Here is a 25387-nt window from a genome sequence, read left to right on the forward strand (position 1 = left end):
CCTGCTTCGGATTCTGTGTCTCCCTGTTTCTGCCCCCTCCCCACTCATGCTCTGTCTCTCTCAAAAATAAATAAACATTTTTTTAAATGCCGTTTAAGGTCACACTTTGAGATTCATTGGAAATCTAGCTGAGGTTTGCAACTTACTTTGCTGCCATTCCTACTTTAGTGAACTCATGTATAAATTCATTTCAAATGAGCAAATTCCTCATTACTAGAAGAACTGGAAAGAATATAAAATTTAATGTCTTCTTTCAAAGTCTGGATTATGGCTAGGAGTGCTTTATATTCATCTGTAGAAAGAAATTATTAGAAACTAGATGATTTCTAAAATGCCTTCCAATTTTAATACTCCAGGACTCTATTATTTCTACATCGTTGAATCAAGGGAAATTAATATAGCATGACTAAATAAGGCAATTTGTGATCTAGGCTACACGGAGGTTACTCTCTTTGTGGCTAAAGGTATTTCTTAGAATACAGTGCTAAACATGTAACTGCATTCTGCAACCGATGCAAACATGTTCTAATTGATCGGAGGGAGAAGAAAAAAAAAATTCAACCCGGGGTATCTGTGTGGCTGAGTTGGTTAAGCTTCCACTTCAGCTCAGGTCATGATCTCACACTTTATGGGTCAAGCTCTGCATCATGCTCTGTGCTGACAGCTCAGAGCCTGGAGCCTGCTTGGGATTCTGTGTCTCGCTCTCTCTCTGCCCCTCCCCCGTGCGCGTGCTCTCTCTCTCAAAAATAAATACTTAGGAAAAAAAAATTTTTTTTAATTCAGTCCAGAGCGCCAGCAATTCCTCTGTGAGCTAGCGTGGCAGGGAGTGTGTGGGGTCAGTGAAGCATCAAGTTACAGAGCAAATTAAAGGTCTGAAAGAGAGTGGCAGGGTCTAATCATCTACTGTCTGAGGCTGCCAGAATGGGACCCATCACCCTTCCTCACTCACAAAGGACTGTTCCACGTATGCTAAGCATACAGCTAAGGGCTCCAACCATCTTTTATTAAAAAGGCCTTCAGTTCCAAACAGATCTTTATGGAATTATTTCCTTCAAGTTTTTAGTTCTGTCATATTAAAAATTTCCATGAAAAAGTAATCAAAACCTAATGCTTACAGTGTTCTGCCACAAAGAAAAATATTGTGGGTTTTTGTCCCTATTAAAAACATGTGTTACATATATATACATAATTATGTAAGTCCCAGACCCATTGTACACATATCTATACAAAAAACCTTAGGAAAATAATGATAGTAGTTTTGCCTAAGCCAACACAAGTCATAACATCATATTGTACTCTGTCCATAACACCCCTCATTAAGCCAATGCTTTGAAAAGGTCAGCAAGCGATGACTATTTCTGCATATTTTGTGGCATAGGTTGCAAACACGAGATCCATAGGGATGAATTAAGGTCACTTTTAAAATTCAAATAGTACTTTCTCGGCTTGGTTGGCTGAATCGTGTGAATCTGCACCATTTTTCCTAGGGGAAAGTTAATTTTAGAAAGGAGAAAAACTTTGCCAGGAAAACAATCACATTGGCTCAATACCTAGACAGTGACTCTTTTCTTAAAAGTTCAAAACGCTTCAAGTCTCCTACTTGTCCTTAATATCCTTGAAAGCAGGTACCCAATTCCAGCCCCATTTCATAATGAGCATCTCATTCCATAAAAAGTTGGAGGATTTCATAGGATACCTACTGAATGGTATTTTTAAAAAATTAGCCCTTTACCTCAATTTTCCAAAGACAGACAAAATAAAAATATTTTCCCTGGGAGGTAACTCTGAGTGTTTGGTTAGTACTTAGAATGGCTCAGATGCAGATATATATGAAAAGCAATAGAGGTACACCTATGACAAAGTGCAAGGCAGAGAAACATTTAGTATTTTGTGCAAGTTCAAATACAATATAACTTACAGAAACTCAACCAATTCAGGGTAGAAGAGCTTGGTTCAAATAATTAGGAATGTAAACAGAATCTGAATTAACATACATGATAATTCTTCCTTCCGGTTCCTAGAGATAGAGTGCACTTGGATGTTCAGCTTTAAAGGAACCAACATGTAAAAATTCCAGGGGTCACTGGCAGAAAGTCAGGCAATGTAAGCACAGTAGGGGAAGATTTTCTGATTTCCACGGAATAGGCCTCAGTCTTTTCTAATCGCCAGAGTACTTTTGAAGGAATTCTTACATTTAAAAATGTGAGGTTTCAAAGCTAACTCTTTAACAAGGGCCCTCAGAAGTATGGTATTTCTCTCCACCCTCTATTTGAATTTCAAATGCACGTTAACCCTCCCTTCCCAAAATTGCCAACTCAAAACCCACCACCCCACCAAATTCATCAACTTGAAGGAAACCAGCCTTCACGGTTTTTATTCTCCGGGCACGCTACCATTTCCAGGTGATGCTTATCATCAATTGGGTGCCCCCTGTCCCTCGTGTGCCGACCTTTCCGACACTTTGAAGTGATTACGGGGGGGGGGGGGGGGGGGAAGAGCACGTCTCCATCACCTGGATTGATTTTTCAAGACACAGAAGCTCGCGGGCGCGCGCGCACACCGCCTTCCTCCCATTTCGGAATCAGGATCTCCGCGCTCCAGCGGGACCTACTGCTTTAGGCTGCGATCAAGTTCTAGGGGGCACCGCAGTCACCCAGAAAACCTTGTAAACTCATCACAGTATTTAATTTTCGGGGAAAATAACCCCCAAAGCGCCTCCACCTATTGTTTAGTGCAGACAGGGACGATAAGACGGTTCACCTACCTCGACCGAGGGTTATTACCACCCCCACCCCCACCTCAAAGTTAGGAATAGAAACAGAAGGTGGGGGCGGGGGGGGGGGTTATGTTTTGGAAGGACAGCAGCTGCGATATTTCAACCTGGAAATTACTGCGGAGTCCAGGGGAGAACGGCGCGCCGGAGCTTGCGCCATACACCTGGAGAGGGTGGACGACCTCCCGCCTGCGAGCCCACCCGGTCCCCCACCCCACCCCCCGCCGCCGAGCCCGGGTGCGGGGTTTCGGGGGCTGCCCCGGGGAAGGCGGACGAGGGTCCCGCGGGCCGCGGGGTAGCAGCGCAGCAGGCGGAGGATTCCGTATCTCTCCCCCCGCCCCCCCCCACCCCCCAGCCCGGGGCTGGCGCGGTGCGAAAGAGACCGCGGAGGGCGCAACGAGGGGGTCCGACCGGCACCTGGTGCGGCCGGCCCGGCTGGGCTCCGGGGAGGGTGCACCCCGCGCCCCTGCTTACCTTGCGCGCGAGGTCCGAGTCCAGAGCAGGGACACGGGGGAGGGTCCGCTGTCAGCTCCTGCGGGCGACGCTTCGGGTATCAGAGGCGCGCGGGTCTGCCGGCTCCCAGCCGCCCCGCGCGCCCCGGGGCCCCCTCCTCCGGCCCGCGCCCCCGGCGCCCGCCCGCACGTCGCCCTCCGCCGCGCTCCCCTTCTCCCCCTGCTGTTTATTCCGGAGAGCGGTGGCCCCTCTCCCGAGCCCTCCCTCCCCCCGGCGCGTGCACGCACACACCTCCCCCAGAAATGCGCTCTCTTTCGGAAGGGGCAGCGACTGTGGTCCTTGAAATTCTGGGGCTGGGCGACTTCGGAAAACCCCTTTTAAAATCTTCCATCTACCCAGCGAGGTTCAGGGCAGGCACCGCTTCCATTCGTCCCTGCCTCCTCCGTCCTCCCTAGCCTTAACCACATCACTTAACGCTTGATTGTGCTCTGAGAATCGCCTGCCAGTCATTTCAATTTTTCCAAAATAACTCCTTCCATCTTACTGTTTTAAAAATGTATCGCTTCCCGGCCTTTTGGCTAAGATCAAGTGTAGTATCTGTTCTTATCAGTTTAAAAATGTAGACGTCCCCACTACTTAAACTTGGGTTGCCAGGACTTTAGATTGGCCTCGAGAAGGGTACGTTCAGCTGTGCAAGACAAGACAGGTCAGGTCTCTTTTGCCAGCACTGTCCACACCTGCCACCTGTCAGGGCCCCAAGTCGAGGCGAAAGCATTTAATTATACCTGGCTTTGCTGACTGAGCATGTCTGGAGCCTCCGTTTCTCAGGAGAGAGGCACTTCTGAAGCCAAAGTTCTGGGAGGGAGCAGGTGGATGTATTGAAGGAGAGTTCTAAGGCCAACGAAGCAGCAATGGGCAGAGCATACTGAATAATATAAAAGGTAAGAGCGACGGGAAGGGATCTGTGGAAACATCACTGTATCATTAACATGCAGGAGCTGGGAGTGGTGACATAATCCCTACTGGGAATGTGGAAGGTGATTTGTTAACTGGCACTCCACTTATTCATTCATTCATTTACCTGTCAATGTGATGTATACTTATGGAATAGGTTAGAGGCATCACAACATTATTCATTCATAGCCAGTCATGTCACTCATAACTTTAAGGATGCCAGGAATCAACTGAAGAAACAACAAGTTTGTAACAGAGCCCTGGACAATGCAAATGGCTATTAAAGAGACTCCAGCTTTTTTTTTTTTTTAATTCTGCCAGTATTTATTGAAAGCTTGCTAGTTCAAGACACTGCTGGGTGCTAGGGGTAGAAGAATTAATAAGAACAGCAACATGGTGTGCCTGAGTGGCTCAGTCAGTTGAGTCACCAACTTCAGCTCAGGTCATGATCTCACAGTCCGTGACTTCGAGCCCTGTGTGGGGCTCTGTGCTGACAGCTTGGAGCCTGGAGCCAGCTTTGGATTCTGTGTCTCCTTCTATCTCTGCCCCTCCTCTGCCTGCACTCTGTCTCTCAAAAATGAATAACCATTAAAAAATAAAAAAATAAAAGAACAGCAACATCCCAAACATCACAGAGCTGAATAGAGGGATACACAGTGAACAGCTGTTCAAATTAGATGCTCAGGGTGCCTGGGTGGCTCAGTTAAGCATCCGACTTCAGCTCAGGTCATGATCTCATGGTTCCTGCATTCAAGCCCTGCATCGGGCTCTATGCTTGAAGGTGCAGAGCCTGCCTGGGATTCTCTCTCTTCCTGCACCTCCCCCGCATTCTCTCTCTCTCTCTCTCTCAAAATAAATAAGTACACAAAACAAAACAAAAAACTAAGTAGATGCTCCGATGCTGATGCATGATGCTGGTGCACCTGGAGGGTAGTCTACAACAAGCCCAGAGGCAGTGGCTTTTAAGCTGAGACCTGAAGAATGAATGTAACTTGGCCAGGGACAGGAGAGTAGCAGGAGAAAGAGATTTCCAGTAGTGAAAAAGCGTGGAGAGAAAGCCAAAGGTATGAAAGAACAGGGCAATTCAATGAATTTCAAGAAGCTCATGATGGCTGTTGGATTCTTTCTTGGGTGAGGGAGTGCCAGTGGTTCGGAGGAAGGATGGAGAGACATGACTGGAGAGGTAAGCAGAGGCCAGATTATGTAGAGTCTGCTAGGCCATGTTTTAAAAAACAAATTTTTTTTTAGCTTTATTTTTTGAGAGAGAGGGAGGGAGGGAGGGAGAGAGAGGGAGAATCCCAAGCAGGCTCCACACTGTCAGGACAGAACCTGACGCAAGGTTCAAACTCACAAACTGTGAGATCATGACCTGAGCCGAAACAGCCTGGCTGCTTAACCAACTGAGCTACCCAGGTGCCCCTGCTGGCTGTGCTTTAAAATTGCACTTGATTCCACAGATAATGGGGAGGCATTGAAATGTCACAGGCAAGGTAACAAGATCAGATTTTTGCTTGAGAAAGACTGCTGGCTGCAAGCAGAAAACAAATGAGGAGGGGAGGTAGGGATGAGAAGGACGCGGAGAACTCTAGAACGGGCACTACTCGGTGCACACCAGCGTGCAGATCCTCCTGCCTTTGTGGCATCTAAGTCCAGTCCTATGACAAGTCCCTAGAGAGACAAACTTTTCCTGAAGGGACGCGTGGAGGCAGAGGAGGGTCAGTGGTGGTAAACACTGAGAAACAATGGAAGTAAATAGAAATTAGAGAGAAAGTGTTGTTTACCAACAGTCATTGACGTTCTTCAATCTGAACCCATCTGTCTGAAATCCAAGTTCACTGTACTTCTATGATGCCATGCTTGCAGACATGTATGGCTGGGAGCTCAGCTACCTTGCTGCAACCACTGTGGGCTGTAATCAGATCTAAAGGAAAGCATGAGTGCCAGGGCTGGGGTGCTGGGAGGCACCGGGGCTCTTGCTGGGTCCTCTCACCAGACTCTGAGAGCAAATGGGCACAGGTGAAAGCAGTGCGGGTAGGGGGAAGCAGGCTGACCTTAGGACGGGAGCGCAGAGCACAGCCAAACAGTTTTATTGTAAGTAATCTCTGCCCCCGAACATGGGGCCAGAACTCACAACCCTGAGATCAAGAGTTGCATGCTCTTGCAACTGAGCCAGCCAGGTGCCCCAAGACAGCTAAATATTTTACCCCTAGAGCACTCTCTTCATTTTTATTGTTGTTGTTGTTTCAAGGTGATTTACTGCCTTCTCTCTCTCTCATTAGAATTGTATTCTCCTCAATTTTCCGTCATATTTTTTCATTTGTTTCTCCTTTTACTTTCTCTTCATTTCTTTCTGCTTTCTTCCTTTCCTCCTTGCTTCCTTCCTTGATTCATTCCACAGATATTTTTGTAGCTACTGTGTTTTGTATCTTGATAGTAAACACTGGATATACAAAGATAACCAAGGGTGAGTCCTTGTCCTTGAATTTCACAGTAGGTACATATATGAATTAGGATACTATGGTTGCCAGTGACAGAAATGCAGTGGAGACAACAAAGGGGGAAAAGGGAATTGCTTGAAAGGAGCAGGGCTCTCACCTGGAAACTGCATGCGTGGATACAGATGGGCTTTCTCGGCAATCTGGAACTGCAAATTGAATATAGTCATGATTCTTTGTTCCTCCTTTATCCTAATTCACTTTCATCTTCATATTCTCTCTCTCTCTCTCTCTCTCTCTCTCTCTCTCTCTCTCTCTCTCTCTCTCTCTCTTTCTCTCTCAATTCCAAATTTCCAGGGAGGGGATTAACCAGCCTTATCTGGGTCAGATGCCCAGGTCAAGGAAGAGAAGGTGTCAGGGTCATGATGTAAACACATGCCCACAAGAGTTCTTTGTGTAACTATGGAGATGGTGGCCAACACAGAACTGGGGATGAAGAGGGAAGGGTATTTGTGGAGTTGGGGCTAAGGCAGCTCTTCAGAAAAAGCTCTAGGCAGACAACTTAATAAAAGTTTATTATAAAGGTAGGCACATAAGTAATTACAATGTAATTTCATAAGTACTGTAATAATGATAGGAAGGAAGCAGTAGAGGAACATACAGCAGGGGGAGGAGGAATCTCAACTTCACAGAGACACAAGGAATGTTTCACGGAGAAGGCAATGTTTTGAGTTTTGAAAGCTTAACCTCTGTTTGCTAAACAAACACAATAGTCTGTAGAACTTGCAAGATTACTCCTTGTTTGGTTTTCAGTAAGGATGAGGCTTCAGGCAGAGATCAGGAAGGATTCTGTTACAGCATTTAGGGAGAAAGCTAATATGGCCTGAAAGATAAGGTGTGTTAGATCTAGAGATTTAGAATCCAGAAGACTTGATGTGGGGAGTTGGGGAAAAGGGAAAGCCAAAGATAACTTCAAATATTCAAGTCTGAGCAACAAGGTGGACAACAAAGAGATGAGATGAATCAGTAGAAAGGGGAGAGATTTGCTGGAGAAGAGAATGGGTTTCGTTTTTGATTTATTGAGTTTCAGATATCGACAGGATACTGAGTGAAGAAATCTAATAGTGGATAAGAGTAGGATACTCAAAGAGAAAGTTGCTAAATGCATTGATTTGGACTTTATCAACCTAGAGATCATTCATACTATGGATGTGGAAGAGAGCACCCAGAAAAGTCACGTGTAAAATAAGAACCAAGAGCCTATGGGGATCCCTGAAGGACATCAACATCAACAGATGCAGGATAGCTAACAGAGGAGGAGAACCAAGAGAAAGCAATGCCATGTGAGACACTGTCATGCAAGAGAAAGGGGTTTTGAAAGAAGGGGATGATGGGGTGCCTGCCCAGCTCAGTCAGTAAAGCATGAGACTCTGGATCTCTGGGTCATGAGTGCAAGCCCCATACTGGGTGTAGAGATTATTAACATAAATGAAATAAACTTTAAAAGACAGAAGAGGATGGTAAAGAGTGTCAAATGCTGTAGAGAAGCTAAATACTATTATAGAAGAAGCCTTTCAATTGCCTATTTGGGGATGATTGTTGGGTCTTTATGAGAGCAGTTTTGGGGAGCACAAGTTAAAGAAAGTACATTGCATTTTATCAGGGTTTCTCAGTCTCAGCAATACTGCTGTTTTGAACCAGATAATTCTTGTTGAGAGGGCTGTCTTGTGTATTGGAGGACATTTAGCAGCATCCTGGGCCTCCACCCACTAGATGCCAGTAGCACCTCCCCAAGTTGTGACAACCGGAAATGTCTCCAGACAATGTGAAATCCCTTGGGGGCAAAATTCCCACACCCATCCCACTTGAGAACAACTGCATTAACTTGAGATGTGGATGGGACAATTTTCTTTTCCAAATTTGCAAATATGTGTTTATTCTAAATTTAATTTTATAAACCCAAAATGCCTACGGGATAAATACTCACCCAAGCCTTCTCTAGTTCACTTAGAGAATAAGTTCATAAAACGCTATACTCAAAACAAAATTTATAGGACTATTTTAGAGTTAGGTGTATTTAGAGTTAGGTGTAGAAAAACTATAGTGGCAGAAAGAAGATCAATCATTATCCAGGGGTAGGGATTGGACAGGTGACAGGAAGGATAACAAAGGAGCACAAAAAAACTTGGAGGTGGTGGATATGTTCCCAGTCTTGACTGTGGTCATGGTTCTGTGCTGTAAACATATGTCAAAACTCATCTGATAGGATACCTTCTTTTTATTATTATTTTTTTAAGTAAACCCTGCCCCTTGATCTCACAACCCTGAGATCAAGAGACTCAGGTTGTACCAACTAAGCCAGCCAGGTTCCCCTAGGATATTTTATGTAATTTTATTTCATGCCAATTATATCTCATATAAAATGTAAGGAGAGAGACAGAGAGAGAGAGGAAAGAAGGAAGGAAGGAATGAGGGAGGAAAGACGGAGAAAAAAAGATAGGTTGCCTGTATGAATGGCAAGGAAGAGTAGGTGATAAAGCTGGACAAGTAAAGGCTCAGAGTGTCATACATTTTGTTGCAGGTTTGAATTCTGTCCTGTGTGTAATATGGGAAGCCAACTGAGAATGGTAAACATGGGTGTGATCTAGATATATCTATTGCCTAAGACAACACCCCATTTGGATACTCTTGTGACAATGTTGATGATTTCTAGCCAACTTGTAGTAGAAAACACTTCACTGCCTCTGATGTTATGACCTGGCCAACAGAGATGGCACTAAATATAATCTAAGCACTGAATATTAGTCCATAGGTACAAAAGCCCCCTTCGCCACAGATGATCTTAGTTGACAGTCAACAAGGGAAATAATACCAAAGCTCCATGCTTCTCTATTTCTTTGGTCTCATTCAATGGAACAGCTGATAAGGATATACTCATGAACTATGTTACAAACAATACTTGCTAAATATAGAGCAAAATTACATACCAGGGCCAAAATCTGGTAACCACTTATCCTTGGTCCTCCAGCTTTTATAATCACACCACCATTTCCCTCGACTTCTCCTACTGCTTACCTTGAACAGCCTTCCCTGGCCATTGTCACAGCAAGAATATCCAGTTTATCAACCAACTGGATATTGTTGCAGTCACATATTTTCAAACCTAATCTCAAATTACTAAACTGTGTACTTTGGCCAGCTTCTTTCTACCAAAATAGAGTATGATATCTTGTTTTTAGAAGGACCAAATGGGTCACTATATTTATATTTATGACGAGGTTTAAATAAGAATCTGGTCATCAGTTTATTCAAGCCATGTTAATTTACTGAGTTGATATATTGCTGGAAGGTCTTTAGCATCCAAACAATAGACTCATGCCACTAAGAACCAAGAGGGTTCATTTCAATTAAACAAATATTTTTAAAGTATCTACTATGAGTCAGGCACTGATCCAGGAACTGGGAGAGAATAATAAATAGCATGGACATGTCTCTGCCCGTGAAGCTTATGGTCTGGGAAAGATAGATATGTGCATGTAAGAGTTAGATATGTGTATGAGAAAGATAGATATATGTGTACAGTGTATGTAAAAACTTTCTCAAGCCAAAATGAGAAAAAAAAGTTTTAAGAATCAGCGTTGTTAGTATTTCCAAAATAAAACCCAACACACAAGCACTGTTCATCTCAACTGTGCCTTATCTGGTTGCAATTATCAGACCCTTATGTGCAGAGACAGCAACGCTCACCAATTATTCCACATGTGCCCCCATGTTGCCTGGATTCCTTGCAGTTCAGTGGGGTCTTATGACTAATCTGGCCACTGGCCAGTGAGCAGAACCCTAGAAGAGCAGGAATGAGTCCTCCTCCTGTCCTATTCCCCTAGCACCGTGAACTCCAAGCACTTGTGCAGAGATGGCGGCTGTACAAGATCAAAGTAGCCTAGAGCAATGAGTAAACCACTTGAATAGAAGCCCTGGGAGTTGCCTCAACTGACGGAAAGCTTTATAGAACAAGAAATAAACTTTTGAGGTTAAACAAAGCTGCTAAACTGCTGTAAAGTGAACTTTTGCCGAATTAAACTGCCCAGTCCTAACACATCATCTCGTCACGTTAAACAAAAAGCGTTCTGAATCTTCGTGATGAGCGAGTAATAAGAATTAGGTGTGCATTCCTTTGGCAAATATTCATTAACCGCTAACTATGCGCCGGGGGGTGAGGGGGGGTGCTGCTTCAGAGGGTGAGAATACTGCGATGAATAACCCAAAGTGCCTGCAGCTACAAGGAGCTTACGTTTTAGTGGGGAAGACAGACAGTAAAACTTTTGGGTAGTGAAATTCTGGATCTTGACCCATTTTCACTAAGTCTCACCCCTTTCGTTGCCTGACCTTCTTCCCTGCTCGGCTCAGATTCTGTGCTCCATCATTATATCCAGTGTCCTGTCCATACCCTCAACTCGCTCCTCCCTCTCTCCTTTCTTTGTACTTGCCTGGCAAAATCCCAACCTGGTTGTACCCAAACCTTTGCCATATTCCCAGCTACTCCCGAGTAGATGAATATAGCTGGAGGAAAACCATAAGCCTAACTGGTGCTTTGACCTCATGAACACCAATGTCACTGAGTCCTTCTTGAAGCATCCTGGCAACCACACTACCTTCCCTAATCCACTCATCCCCATTCTCCAGGACTAGCTCGCATTTCCTCTCTCCTGAAACCTCCCACGATCTCCTCCCACGCTCGCTGTCAGTGATTCTGCTCCTGCTTTCACTGAGAAACGTAAAGGAATAACTTCTAAAACTCCCACTTCGTGTGCCAAACCCCACCCAGCGCCTGGACCCATAGGCTCTACTTTCTCTTGTTACTGTGTAGAAAATGTCCACTGTCCCATCCAAGGACAACCTCTCATTTGTGGTCTACATGGAGATGTGCCACCCAGATCCCCCGTCAAGGCAGGACCTGCTGCGCAGCCGCAGAGAGCCCATCTATCAGCTCCCTCCGGGTCTGCTGCAGCCATGGAGTCACTTGGCCTGAAGTCATGCCCTTTCTGGGGTGGCGTGCACGCAGTGGCTAAGCAAGACGGGGTTCTGAAAGTCCGACCAGGAAGGACACTCTGAAGAGCACTCCTCGAGAGCTCCCCACGGGATTGGCAGAGGCTTCATCAGTTCTGCCTAGGTTTGACCTCTTCTTCTGCCCAGTCTTGCATCCGTCCCTTCCTTTCACAGGTATTGATCTCCCATAACTATCTGGCACCCCAACTTCTGCTTCAGTATCCACCTACAGAGAAGCCAACCTGATATCCCTACCGTACCTACCTTAGATCAGCTCCAGCTCCTGTCCCCTCCCTCTCTTTCACCATGAACTCTCCCCCTCTTTACTGATTCATTCCTATCATCATATGAACATTCAGTAATCTCCTCCTCCTCCTCCTCTTCCTCCTCCTCTTCCTCCTCCTTCTTCTTCTCCTTCTTCGAGAAAGAGAGCACACATGAGCAGGGGAGAGGGGCAGAGGGAGAGGGAAGAAGAGAATTCCAAGCAGTCTCCGCGCCCAGTGCAGAGCCCAACGCAGGGCTCAATCTCACCACCATGACATCATGACCTGAGCTGAAATCAAGAGTGGGATGCTCAATGGACTGAGCCACCCAGGCACCCCTCTCCCTTCTTAAAAACCAAACTCCTTTTGAGCTCCTGCTCCATTGAACAGGAAAATTCCTAGAAAGTGTCTAAATCCATTTCTTGCCTACCTGTCTCACTATAGCCTCACTCCTGGCACCTTCACGAATATCAGCCCTACAGAAACAGCTGTTGTCACTGATAACGCATCATCGTGATAGCCAATGGACAATGCTCAGTTCTCTTGTCACCTGATCGTTTAGCAGCTTCTGACCCAAGTGATCACGTTCTCCCTCTTAGACAATCATCTGGCTTCGTTCTGAGACACAGCTTTCCATGATTTTCCTCCTCCTTTCCTGGCTGCAGTAGCTCCCTCTCCTTTGCTGGTTCTTCTTTCTCTCCTGAATTTCTAAACACTGGAGAGCTCCAGGGTACAATCCTGACCCTCTCCTCATCTTTAGCGTATTCACTCTGTTAATAATATCAGCCAGTCCCAGGGCTTTGAATACCATCTACATGTTGACAAGTGCTAAATTTATATCTTGACTAGAGCTTCTTCCCCTGAATGCCAGACTCTCACATCCAACTGCCTATTCTGAATCTCCATTTAGATTAATAAGAATCTCAAACCTCGTAGGTCCAAAACAAAACAACTGATTCCCTTCCCCACCTCCCCCATCAAAGAAAAAGGAAGCCCTGTCCCCCACCCCTCAACCAGAGGTCTTCCTCATCTAGGTAACTAGCTACTCCATTCTTCTAGTTATTGAACCAGAAAACAAAAGTCATCATCGACTCCTCTCTGCTTCTTATACCCTACATTCACTACGTGAGAGGATTCTTTAGAATCTCCAGTCTTTCTCCAGCACTCTCATTTATTTAAGGTCTCTTTTCAAATGTCATCTTATTAACAGTTATCAAATATGCAAAATAAAGTCCCGTCCACCTTACTGGTACTTCCTATCTTCTTTAGCCTGCTTTACCTTTAACAAAATTAGTCACTCAATACAGTCACTTATTTGTTCATTGTCTCAACCAGAATGCAAGCTTGAAGACTGCAGGGGCTTAGTCCTGATCCCTAGCTCCCAGTGATGGGCAGGAGGCAGGTGCTCAGCAAATACTTCTGAATGATACATGAATGAATGGAAAAGGATGGAAAGGGAACAGTGATGGTGTAGGGGTAGCAGAAGCACATGGGCATAAAGCTAAATGATGTGAAGGTGCAAACCATTTGAAGATGGAGGGAGAAACGATCCTGGCAGGAAAAAAAGTAGAAAGCTCAAAGGTAGGAATGAGCCAGGCTTTCTGGGGGAACTTCAAAGAAGGCTTGTGTGGTTGCAACAGCCAAAGGTCTCAGAGAGGTGAAATGTCAACAACTAGATTACATAGGACTTTGTGAACCGTAAGTATATTTTTAAGTTTATTTATTTTGAGAGAGACAGAGCAAGCAGGGGAGGGACAGAGAGAGAGAGAGAGAGGGAGGGAGAGAGAGATCCCAAGCAGGATCTGCATTGTCAGCACACAGCCCCATGTGGGGCTTGAACTCACGAACCATGAGATCATGACCTGAGCTGAAACCAGGAGTTGGTCGCTTAACCGGCTGAGCCACCCAGGCGCCCCCCCACCCCCCCACCCCCGTCCCGAACCATAAGTATTTTGAATTTTCTTCCAAGTATGGTAAGAAACCACTGAAGAGTTTTAAGCAAGGGAGTACCCAACCTGAGATTTAAAAAAAAAAAAAAGTCACCTTGGCTGCTATGTGACTAGCGGGGGGTAGGGGTGGTAATGTGGAAGCCACCTGAACAGTGAGGCTGTGTGGAACTCCAAGCGAAAGAGTGAACAGAATTTGAGTGGCATCAGTAAAGTGGGGAAAATAGTATAAGATTTGAGGGTAGAAACGACTGAATTGGTTTGTTCTCGTTAGGGGCACAAAAGGAAAAGAGAGGATTCCAAGAAAATGTCTCATTTATGCCCTGCAATCTGGAGTCCATTCAGGCAAATTTAACTCATCCTATTTCCATGAAGTCCATTGAGTAATAGGATCCTTTGGACAGCTGTGGTTGAGTAGGGGGAAGAAACGAAGGGCATCACATACAGAAAGGGGCAGAAATATTACATTCGGTTTTGGTAACGATGAGTTTTCAAAGGTGTCTGCCGAGCTGGCCTAGAACTCTGGGAGGAGGGTCTGGAGTGGCCGATACCGTATTTCCTGTTATCTCCCTCTCTGTCTCTGTCTCTCTCTGTCTCTCTGTCTCTCTCTCTCTCTCTCACACACACACACACACACACACACACACACACACACACACACACTACTTTTAGGGGCCTAGAATGGGCAATACCGTACTTCCTGTATTATCTCACACACAATACCCCTACATTTACGAGCGTGGATTGGGCAATACCGTATGTCCTCTATTATGTCCCCCATATTTATGGGTCTGAACTGGGCAATCCTGGACATCCTCTATTATCTCTCTCACACACACCCCCTACATTCACGGGTATTACTGGGCAATACCGTATTTCCTCTAGTATCTCTCTCTCTCTCTCTCTCTCTCTCTCTCTCTCACACACACACACACACACACACACACACGCACACCTACATTTACAGGTCTGGAAATCGCGCGCACAAACACACTCGCTACATTTACAGATCTGGAAATCGACTTGTCTCTGGTGACGTGAACTTCGAACGTGGCTGGGTCTTTTTCCCTAGGGCGCAACTTAAACAAGGCATGGGGTCCTCCGAAATACAGCGGTTTCAGGGCTCACCCCCAGCACGATCTCTGGACCCTAATGGAGATCACTCATTTAATACTCCCTTCAACCTCTGTGAAATACTGCAGGTGGCGACTTCCTGAGATGGCAACTTCTCTACCACCAGCCGCCCGCCCCTCCCGGGCGCAGGCTGCCCCCCTTTTCCGGGCAGGAACCGAGGAGACAATGCCCTGGCAGGCCCCCTAGCGTTCTCGCGGCCAGCCCCGCCAGGTCGGCCGGCCGGCCGGCCGGGACGCGGCCCGCACGCCTCCCCAGCGGAGAGCCCAAGCGCCGGCCCGCGCGGCCCGGGAGCGCGCCGTCCCTCCGCCCGCCACCGGGGCGACCCCTCGCGGCCCCGCCCCACCCCGGCCCGGGCTCCCCGCGGAGGCGCCCGGCTGCCCCGCCTCCCCCACCCGCGCGCGCCAACTCCCAGCTCGCGGCCCTGATTGGCCGCCGCATTCCCGCTTTCCTTCCCGAACCGCCATTTTGAAAATCTTGTTGATTCGGGGGAGCCGAGAGCGCGGCGCGAGCGTCACGCCAGAGAGCGGCCCGCGCGCCTCCTCCTCGGCGCTCGCCGCCGCCTCCCGGAGCCTCTTCGTGCCTTCGCGCGCCAGGCCCGCGGCGGCCGGCACCGGCGGTGAGGGCTGCGTCGGGGCAGAGGAGGCCGAGAGGGCGCCGCGGGCCCGCCCGCACCGCCGCGGCCATTTGGACGGCGGCCTGGGGCGGGGGGAGGGGACGCGGGCCGGCCGGCGGCGGCGGCGGCGGCGGCGGCGGCGCGGGCCGGCGCGAGCGGGCGGGGGGCGGCGCGGGCCCGGCGGAGGGAGGGGCGGCTCGGCGCCCGCGCTTTCCCGCCTCGGGAATGCCCGCAGCCGGAGGGAAGCCGTCCCCGGGGAGTAAGCGCTGCTGTCCCGGCCGCGGGAGGAGGCAACTTTGAGGTCGGGTTTCCCGCGGCCCCCGGCGTTCTGGGGCCGTGAAGGGTCGGGCAGGTCTCGGTGGCCGCCCCGTCCCTGCCGCCGGGGCCGAGGGGACCGAGACGTGTGGCTTTCTGCCCGCCCGCAGGTCGACAGCATGTCCTCCTCGGGCCCAGCTGCAGAGGGAGAGGGAACCCCCGCCCAGCCCGCGTCCGAGAAAGAGCCCGAAATGCCCGGCCCGAGAGAGGAAAGTGAAGAGGAGGACGAGGACGACGAGGAGGAGGAAGAGGAGGAGGAGGAAGAAAAAGGTGGGAGAAAGTCGCGTCTCTGGTGATGGATTTCTCAGAAAACCGTTTCCTTGCCTCCTTTTTTGCGCCTGGAGACGCTGAATCGGAGGGATCTCTGGCGAGAATGTTGGCGAGATTTATCCCTTTTTGGTGTTGAGCAGTGGCAGAGAATTGGTGAATTCCGGTTGGTAGAAAATAGCTGTTAGCGTTGTTATTTACGCATTTGGGAGTTGCGGTTGACTTGTGGCCAGCAATCTGCGTTCGTAACGTTTTCGTCATTTGACAGGACGTTTCTAAGTTTCAGATCTGTTTTTAAGACTTGTTTGTTGGCTTTTGAAGTCGCCAGGGTTGCTGTTTTTAATTTCATCTTCTGCTAATTTAAGTACAGGTGTTTTGCCTTTTGAAGTTCTTGCGAGGTCTTTCCTGAAACCACACATGGCAGACGTGAAGACGTTATTCACGCTAGTCCTGGAGATATTTTGACAACTTTCCATGCATCTGCTGAACTTCAGCAGAGGCCCTTTGCAGAGGCTTGGGGGAGTTCACTCTCACGGGGAAACACCAGTGAAAGCTGTTGCTCGAGAAAGTAGTTAAACACGAAAGCGGTGAACTGTGAAAGAGCTCCGAAACTGGTCTCAGTTTTGGAGTTGCAGGAGTGCACTATTTTAACCATTATTTGCCTGGAGGCCTGAAGCAGGAGGACCTTACCGGATGCGGGACTGATAGAGCATCACTTTCTCCAACATGCACGGGGCACTACCACTTCCGGGTATGCCAGGTTCCTAAAATGTTTTCCAGTCACTTAAAAAAGTCTGTATCGCCGTTCTCTTAAAGTCCTCTGATGATATTAGATCAATCCAGGTTTGTTTAATATGTGGCTCCAGCCAAACTTGGGAAGAAGTTTGAAGTGTTCTTTCCAAACCCGGGTTTAAGTGTCCCATTTCTTTTAAGCCTCAACCAGCCCCAGGTCAGCATTTTATACCTACGATCTGGGTTGAGATTACACGGCATGCCTTTTTGTTTGTTAGAAGTGGTAGGTGCTCTGAGATCGGAGCATTTCCACATTTAAGTACTGAGGCGGTTGGAGAAAATTATAAATTATTTTTAAGTTATTCACAATACAATAACTAAAAATTGGCTGCAGTATCTCAACTATTAGTCCAAAATTTTCTGAGTGTTTTTACCTCCGATTTTTTGTTTGTTGTTTAGTCTCTTTTTAAAGACCAAGTTTTGGGGCGCCTGGGTGGCGCAGTCGGTTAAGCGGCCGACTTCAGCCAGGTCACGATCTCGCAGTCTGTGAGTTCGAGCCCCGCGTCAGGCTCTGGGCTGATGGCTCAGAGCCTGGAGCCTGTTTCCAATTCTGTGTCTCCCTCTCTCTCTGCCCCTCCCCCGTTCATGCTCTGTCTCTCTCTGTCCCAAAAATAAATAAACGTTGAAAAAAAAAAAATTTAAAGACCAAGTTTCTATACCACAGGGATGATGGATTCCTCTGTCAGGAAAAAAATTATAGAAATAGTGTAAAAATACTACCTGTGGCTGATACAGTAATGCTTAGGGGCCAGATGATCGTTCAGAATGCGATTTTTTTTTTTTTCTCCATAATTACCCCCAAGGAATTCTGTAGTTGTTCTAATTGATTATTCTGTTTCCTTCCTTTGACGTGTTTGTGGAGCAACTAAAATTGTGAAGGTTTTTATCCCAGCTAGCCCTGAAAATTTGATTGTACTCCTGGGGCATCTCAGAAACAGGACAGTGCAGTCTGCCAAAGAAGGGTGGACTTGACTTGGGTGGGGAGGGGCTAGTATAAAAGATGACTTAGGTTTGTGTCTTTGGCAGCTGAGCTGACACTATTACCATTTTCTGGAAAACAGAATTCACAAAGGTGAGCAAGTGTGGAGAGGATTCGGAGTTCTGTTTGAGCGCACTGAGTTAGGTGCCTGGAGGACACGAAGTGGAGCTGTCCACTGGCGGCTCTGACAGTTGATGTGAAGCTTAGAAAGCTCTTGACTGGATGCAGATCGGGAGAGCCATTAGCTCATAGATGGTAATCAGAGGCAAGCAAAATGGTTTAAGTCAGTCAGGGTTTCAGCAGCAGGATAACAGGGATTGCTTTAGAGTGTGTTTTCTTCCCTCTGCACACCATTGCCAGAATATACCTGCCGGAATCCCTTTATCCTTACTCATTTTTTCTGCGCAAATCCTTATGTCTCCAAATCTTTCAAAGCCACCTCCAAATGTTTTGATCGTTTTTCCTTAATCCAAAAATAATTACTGTCTTCAACTCGGAGAACTTTTATTTGTATCTTTCCTAAGGTGTGTATCACCTTCTCCTTGGAGTATATTTGTGACTAAACACCACCAGTAGACGTGATGTCTTTCAGGATATTCAGTGTCTTCATCATCTGTTCATCCCCCTCCCCCCCCCCTTAGTATCTAGTGAGGCTTTGCACAAAACAAGCATTCAGCTGAATGAATGAAAGGACGTTCAGTGATAATGTTCTCTTTTTTATCTGAATTTGTGTCAGTGGGTGTAAATCATTTTAGAAATTTAAGTTTAAAGGTTTAAGTTTTTAAGTATATGTTATATGTCTTTTTTAATGTTTTTAAATGTTTATGCATTTTTTTAATGTTTATTTTGAGAGAGAGAATGCATGCACAAAGAGAAAGGGTGAGAGAGAATCGCAAGCAGACCCTCTGCTGATGAGCCCTACTTGGGGTTCGATCCCAGGAACCATGAGATTATGACCTGAGCCAAAATCAAGAGTCAGACGCGTAACCAACTGAGCCACCCAAGTGCCTCTCTAGCCTTTTTTTTTTTTTAAAGCAGTCCACACCATAAACAGTTTAACTTTTTTTAGAATGATTTATGACCACTGTTATAAACATTTACTGAACTACAAAATAATGTCCTCCCAGTCAGTTGCAGTAAATGTGAACTTGTAGAATTTTGCCCTATTTATAGCAACATTAGGCTGCTCTGCCTTAGCTTAAGGTCCTTGTTTTTCTTTCGTCAGCTTGCTGAATTATTGCTTTCTTTGTATGTTTTTTGAAGTTCTTATAATCTCAGCCCAAGCTAGCTATTTGATGATGTACCATAAACTAAATTGCAATCAACAGAATTAGGTCTAATTAAAGAGTCGGCCTTGGTGATAGTTCACAAAGTGACTGGACTTTCATTAGCAATAATTGTAGTTGAATAAAAGTTTTTTGCTTTCTGATTTTTTTTTTTTTAAACTGGATCCCTTTGTGACTTGCCAGGCAAATAAATGTTACTCTAAAAAAAAGATTTCAGTGATGTTGTTAACTTACTATTTTTCATCTCTCATTTGCTTCTCAAAACCATGCTCAGGAGAAAAGTATTAGAGATTTCTGCAGTTTTTCCTTATATGTTTATCCAATAAAATTAATATGTTCTTTAAGCTTCTGGTTATTTAAGAAGTATTAAATTAATTTCTAGAAAAGAGTCTGATCGTGGAAGGCAAGAGGGAAAAGAAAAAAGTGGAGAGATTGACCATGCAAGTCTCTTCCTTACAGAGAGAGCCATTTACAATTGCGCAAGGTAAGTTTATTCTGTTCTTTTCACTTGACACTAAAAATGTTTAAATATCAAACTTATGGTCAGTAGTGCTCAGTTTTTAGTGTTTACTAAGTAGTTATATATTAATGGTATAATTTCATTTAGTTTGCCCTATTGAGCAAAAGCTATAAATAAATTATGCTGTAAAAATAACCATCATTAAAATAACTGTAAATCTATTAACACATAATAGTGCTTAACTTTAATTATTACGGTGTGTTTTTTCCTAGGAAAAGGACAGAAACTTTGTGAAATTGAAAGGATACATTTCTTCCTGAGTAAAAAGAAAACGGATGAACTTAGAAATCTACATAAACTACTTTACAACAGACCTGGCACAGTTAAGACCTTTTTTATGTCTTTAGTAACATATTTATGTATTTGTGCAATAGAAGCATATAATTTTAGTTCTGGAAAGGACTTCAGCAATCAACTAGTTCAGTTTCTGTACCATACAAATGAACAAACTGAAACACACATTTATTAAATGATTTATCACAGAATACATAGTTGGATATTAGCAGTTAGGATTGTAATATCCAGGCTTTGTAGTATAGTTTTTATGCCAAACTGAATTTTTTTACTTGTGATTTTAGTGATCTTTAAATGTATTAGAAGAAATTTATTTTGGGAAGGTTTCCAGCTATTCAGAAAAAATGATAAAGTATAATTGTATCTCATTTTGAGCAAATATCTAATAAATTAGGTGGTAATTCTTTGGGGATTTGTTAAAACAAATCTATTTCATATAATTGAGGAAACTTTGGGTTTTGCAAGGACAAAGTGAAGTTTGATGTTAGAATCTTGTGTGTTATCTCATTTGATCTCACTATGATCTAATTTACACAAGTCTCATTACTGTTAAATCGTATAACTTTTGGATATTGGAGGTCTTCTGTTCTTTTCAAAAAATAAAATCCATGACTCTCTCATATAAGAAATAAATATTACTAGTAATGTGTATTACTTGGGGAAAGGATCTTTTTTTAAGAAATGACTTTCCACATCCCCTAATACTGTCAGATAACATTTAGTTGTAGTTCTCTAATTGTCAATAAAAATTCCCAGATGGAAATTTGTTCAATTCAAATTGTTATTTTTAAAGAATTAAATTTTTAAGCCTTTTATAACGTTAATATTTGAGTGACAAATACTATTTTCCGTTGTGAGTTAAGAAATGTTTAACAAACCAATACTATAACTGGGAAACAGATTTGAAAATACAAATGTTGGCTTTGAATTTTTCTTATGTACATTACTGGGTAATAAATAGCATTAATAATAAAGGAAACATTTTCAGGTGTCCTCATTAAAGAAGAATGTGGGTCAGTTCAGTGGCTTTCCATTTGAAAAAGGAAGTGTCCAATATAAAAAGAAGGAAGAAATGTTGAAAAAGTAAGTTATTTTTACATGTATTGTGTTTTGATCAATGTATTTTGAGTTAATTTTTAAACATTTAAATAAGACCATCCAAACATTTTTAGTGGACTGCTAATTTTTTGCTTTTAATGCCAAGATCTTAACATTCTTTGTTAAGATCTTGGGATCTTTGTTAACTTGGGATATTCATTAGTTTCCCATAAGTAGTTGCTGTTAAGATTATTGAAAACTCACATTAAAAAATGCTTCTATTTCTTAGAAGCATACTCAAATAAGTCATTCAGACAGTTCAAAATTCAAGCCTTGGGAATAGAGTGAAAAATCCACCACCCTCCTTTATCTCCTGCCAGCCTTTCTGTTCCCCCAACTTGTAGGTACCATTTAAACTATTTTGAAAATAATCAATTTGATGAAAACGTGTTCTTTACCACAGTGCAAGCAAGATGATATATTCTTAAGAGCTTTTGTTTATTAAATCCTTTATAGTTTAAAAATAGTAAATAATAAAGATGATTGTTCCTTCATCACAGTAGGAGTGCTGAGGGGAAAATCTAGTATTTAATCACTAACTATGTTTGGCTCCATAGCTCAGGGGTTAGAGCACTGGTCTTATAATCACCAACCAGAAAAATTAAGTCCATGAATTTTATAGTATTGAAAACTTCTTACGTTATTTTCTAGTGAATTGACTTAGTTTATTCCTTTACTACCTTTAAAACTTAATTAGTAGGGGCACCTGGGTGGCTCATTCGGTTAAGTGTCCCAACTCTTGATTTCATCTCAGGTCATGAACTCCTGGTTCATGGGTTTGAGCCCTGAGTTGGGCTCTGCACTGGTATCTTGGAGCCTACTTGAGGCTCTCTCCTCTCCCTCTCTCTGTCTCTGCCCCTCCCCTGCTTGCAAGCACATGCTCATTCTCTCTGTCTCTTAATAAATAAACTTTAAAGGGGTGCCTGGGTGGCTTAGCCAGTTAAGCATCTGACTTCAGCTCAGGTCATGATCTCACAGTTTGTCGTTCAAGCCCCATGTCAGGCTCTGTGCTGACAGCTCGGAGCCTGGAACCTGCTTCAGATTCTGTGTCTCCTCTCTCTGCCCCTCCCCCCGCTCATGCCCTGTCTCTCTCTGTCTCTCAAAAATAAATAGAAATGTTAAAAAAAAATTTTTTTTTTTAATTTAAAAAGCTTAACTGGTAAATAGTATTTTCAATTTATTAATAATCTTATCTGGTTGTATTTTATACATTAATCAAGATTATTAGGAAAGTGCTTTTTATTTTCTGGAAAGTACTTCCCATATTCAGAGAAACATTAGATGCTTTTTTTTTTTTTAAAGGAAGGACTTATTTTTAACTTATTTATTTTGATAGAGAGCACAGGAGGGGCAGACAGAATGAGAGAGAATCCCAAGCAGTCTCCGTACTGTCAGTACAGATATCAGGACCGTGAGATCATGACCTGAGCTGAAGTTAAGAGTCAGATGCTTAACCAGCTGAGCCACCCAGGTGCCCCTGGGTTGGATGCCCTTTTGTTGTTTTTTTTTCTTGGTGTTTTTTTTTTTTAGTGTTTGAGAGAGAGCATAAGTGGGTGAGAGACAGAGAGAGAGGGAGACAGAATCTGAAGCAGGCTCCACGCTCTGAGCTGTCAGCACAGGGCCCGATGGTGGGTCTTGAACCCACAACCGTAAGATCATGACGGGAGCTGAAGTCCGACTTGACTGACTGAGCCACCCAGGCGCCTACCCCCTGCCCCCATGCTTTTTTTAATGTTTGTACCTGAGCGACTGTGGTTAGCTATTACCTTTATGTTGTGGAGAATGTTTATAAACTTTGCTACATAACAAACTTGGTTTCTTTCATTTTCTGTTTTAGGTTTAGAAATGCCATGTTAAAGAGCATCTGCGAGGTTCTTGATTTGGAGAGATCAGGTGTAAATAGCGAACTGGTGAAGAGGATCTTGAATTTCTTAATGCATCCAAAGCCTTCTGGCAAAGTGAGGACCAATTTTTACTATTTCAGTAATGAATCAGTTATAGTCTGTCCTTCCTTTCTCTTTTTATGGAACAGTTTAGTTTGTTAGCAGCATTGCTTCTCAACATTCAGTAGTATCTTCTGCTTTCAAAGAACATGCACCAGTTTCATGATAGAAATAGCATAGGAGGCATATAGATTTGTCTTCTTATCAGATACAGAAGATAGAAGATTAAGAAAAATAATTATTAACTAAGTTAATGTCAAATGGACAGAAATACAAACTAAGTATTCAGGGTTTTATATCTAGAAGGAACTGGAAGAACAGAAACAGGTTGAATTGAGGGTGAGGTGTTAGGCTGGATGGGGAACGTATGCAACCTTCAACCAAGTGAGGAAAGATAAGATGGGCATATAGAACTGGGTATTTTCTAGACACTGGAATAATGGTTGGAAGTAAAATGGCCTTATACTTTCCCCCACTCTTCCTAAAATTCAGATTAGGTTTGCCTTAATTGTTTAACATAGGACTCGTTACTGACTTCAAATGTCTATTAAAGTATTACTTACCTGACTTTGTACTTTCAGTTTAAGTCTGTCAGTAAATATTTTCATAATCTTCCTCATTTTGTTAGCAAAGAAATTGCGGAAAATTCTAGAGGACCTAGGAGTTCAGGGGAAAACCATCAGTGAGGGAGGGGAGAGGGCATAAGGATTAGGAACCAGAAAATAGCTCTGGAACTTTGGTTTTATTTGCTCTTGGTATGATTTACCATTAGCTGGAGAAAGACAGATAAAGAATATTTTTGTCATATAGCTATAAATCCAAGGGCTATGGTGGGGGTTTTTTTGATTTGGTTTTGGGGTTTTTTTATGTGTTTTGAGTTTGCTTAAAAATGAGAGATTCCCTATTTTTTAAACTTTTACTATGGACAGACCTGTACTTTTTAAGAATTTCATGTGACAAATTGAATACCATTTTCCCAGAAGCCATTCAGAAGTTGTTTAGGTTTTGAGGGATATGTTTACATTCTTTTAATCAGTGATTTTGAATGTGTTGGTTTTAAGACCCAATTACCCTCTTAAAAATTAATGAGGACTCCAGAAGCTTTTGCTTATGTGGGTTATTTTGATATTTACTATGTTATAAAGTAAAACTGAAAAAAATTTATTTATTTTTTTGAAAAAATTTTAAATACCAGTAAGCCCACTACATGTTAACAAAAGTAATGTATTATATGAAAAATATACTTTCAACAAAACTAGAAGAATGGCATTGTTTTATATTTTTCCAAGTCTCTTCATGTCTGTCTTAAAAGACCGCTATATTGTTATTTGCTCTGGATTTCAATCTGTCGCACATTGTTTTGCTTGAAGTATGTAAAGAAAATCCAGCCTTACCCAGTATGTAGTTAGAAAAAAAGAGTGTCTTTAAAAACTTTTACATAATTATGGATATTATCTGATAGACCACCAGAACTCCACAGTGGTTGGTAGTTTATTAAAGGTTAGCTGTAATGTGGTCTCTGAAACCTACATTCACCAGGTGGAAATTATTGGTTTTTTCAATTGTGCAGATCTTCCAAATGTTGGCACGTTTCCATTAAACACTGTCAAAAAGTCATTAATTAATAAAATCACTGTCTCATCAGAAAAACTTTTAGGTATTAGGAGGCTGTTAAGTTCATGGTTATGGACGTGAATTTTCCATATGAAGTTTTGAAATTTATTATTGGCAGTAAATACCATCAGTTATTTTCTTTAAAGTGACAGGCTCACGTTCATTTTGAGAACATGTCTTTTAAATACCTAAGTCTGAAAAGGCATACTTTGACGGTTCTTTTACAAATGGTGTTTCATGAAAAAGGTGGCTGGCTGAACTCCCAGCTCAATTGTGCAAGTGCTTTTTCTTGAGAAAACCAGTGAAGTTCAGTATGTGGCAAACGTGTTTGAGGTGTACCTCCCATTTTGTTACCCAGATGTCATAAAGTCACGTACTTAGAGGTTGAGAGTTAACATCACTAGTATTTATTGATTCATCAAGGACATTCTAAAACACCTTTTTCTTTTCACTTCTAGTGTGTGGTTATGAGGAATATGACTCCTAGCAGTTTGCTGCCTCTGCCTTGATTAGTACTAAAGTGCCAGCAATTTTACAACCATCTTTGCTTTTGCAGTCAGTACAAATATCAGTCAGTACAAAACACAGTGAAGAGAGAAAATAATGTCTTGATGTTATCATGAAAATAATTTTGATACTGTGGGCTTCTAAAAGGGTCTCAG

At 43.7% G+C, this 25387-nt stretch overlaps 2 protein-coding genes and 1 pseudogene across 4 annotated transcripts in view; 2 read left to right on the forward strand and 1 right to left on the reverse strand.

Annotated features, from left to right (window-relative positions):
• RNF144B (ring finger protein 144B) overlaps positions 1–3369 on the reverse strand; it is a 186521-nt gene extending 183152 nt beyond the window's left edge. Inside the window, exon 1 of the mRNA XM_023253627.2 lies at positions 3248–3369. The gene's annotated coding sequence lies outside the window, so the exon portion shown is untranslated. The remainder of the gene's footprint in view (positions 1–3247) is intronic.
• Positions 3370–3784: 415 nt separating this feature from the next.
• Positions 3785–3888, forward strand: LOC111560723 (annotated as a pseudogene).
• An 11573-nt stretch (positions 3889–15461) lies between these two features.
• The window catches only part of DEK (DEK proto-oncogene), a 30907-nt gene continuing 20981 nt past the window's right edge, over positions 15462–25387 (forward strand). For 2 of the 3 annotated variants that reach the window (XM_023253632.2, XR_006597518.1), the window contains exons 1-6: positions 15462–15620; positions 16043–16202; positions 19639–19740; positions 19989–20098; positions 21059–21153; positions 23006–23126. In XM_023253632.2, coding sequence (XP_023109400.1) covers positions 16052–16202; positions 19639–19740; positions 19989–20098; positions 21059–21153; positions 23006–23126 — 579 coding nt within the window. In that variant the 5' untranslated portion in view covers positions 15462–15620; positions 16043–16051. Of the gene's footprint in view, positions 15621–15785; positions 15919–16042; positions 16203–19638; positions 19741–19988; positions 20099–21058; positions 21154–23005; positions 23127–25387 lie in introns of those variants that run through there. The other variant, XM_023253633.2, reaches the window with a different exon arrangement.

The sequence above is a fragment of the Felis catus genome, chromosome B2 (assembly GCF_018350175.1).
Source record: "Felis catus isolate Fca126 chromosome B2, F.catus_Fca126_mat1.0, whole genome shotgun sequence".
Taxonomy (NCBI): Eukaryota; Metazoa; Chordata; class Mammalia; order Carnivora; family Felidae; genus Felis; species Felis catus.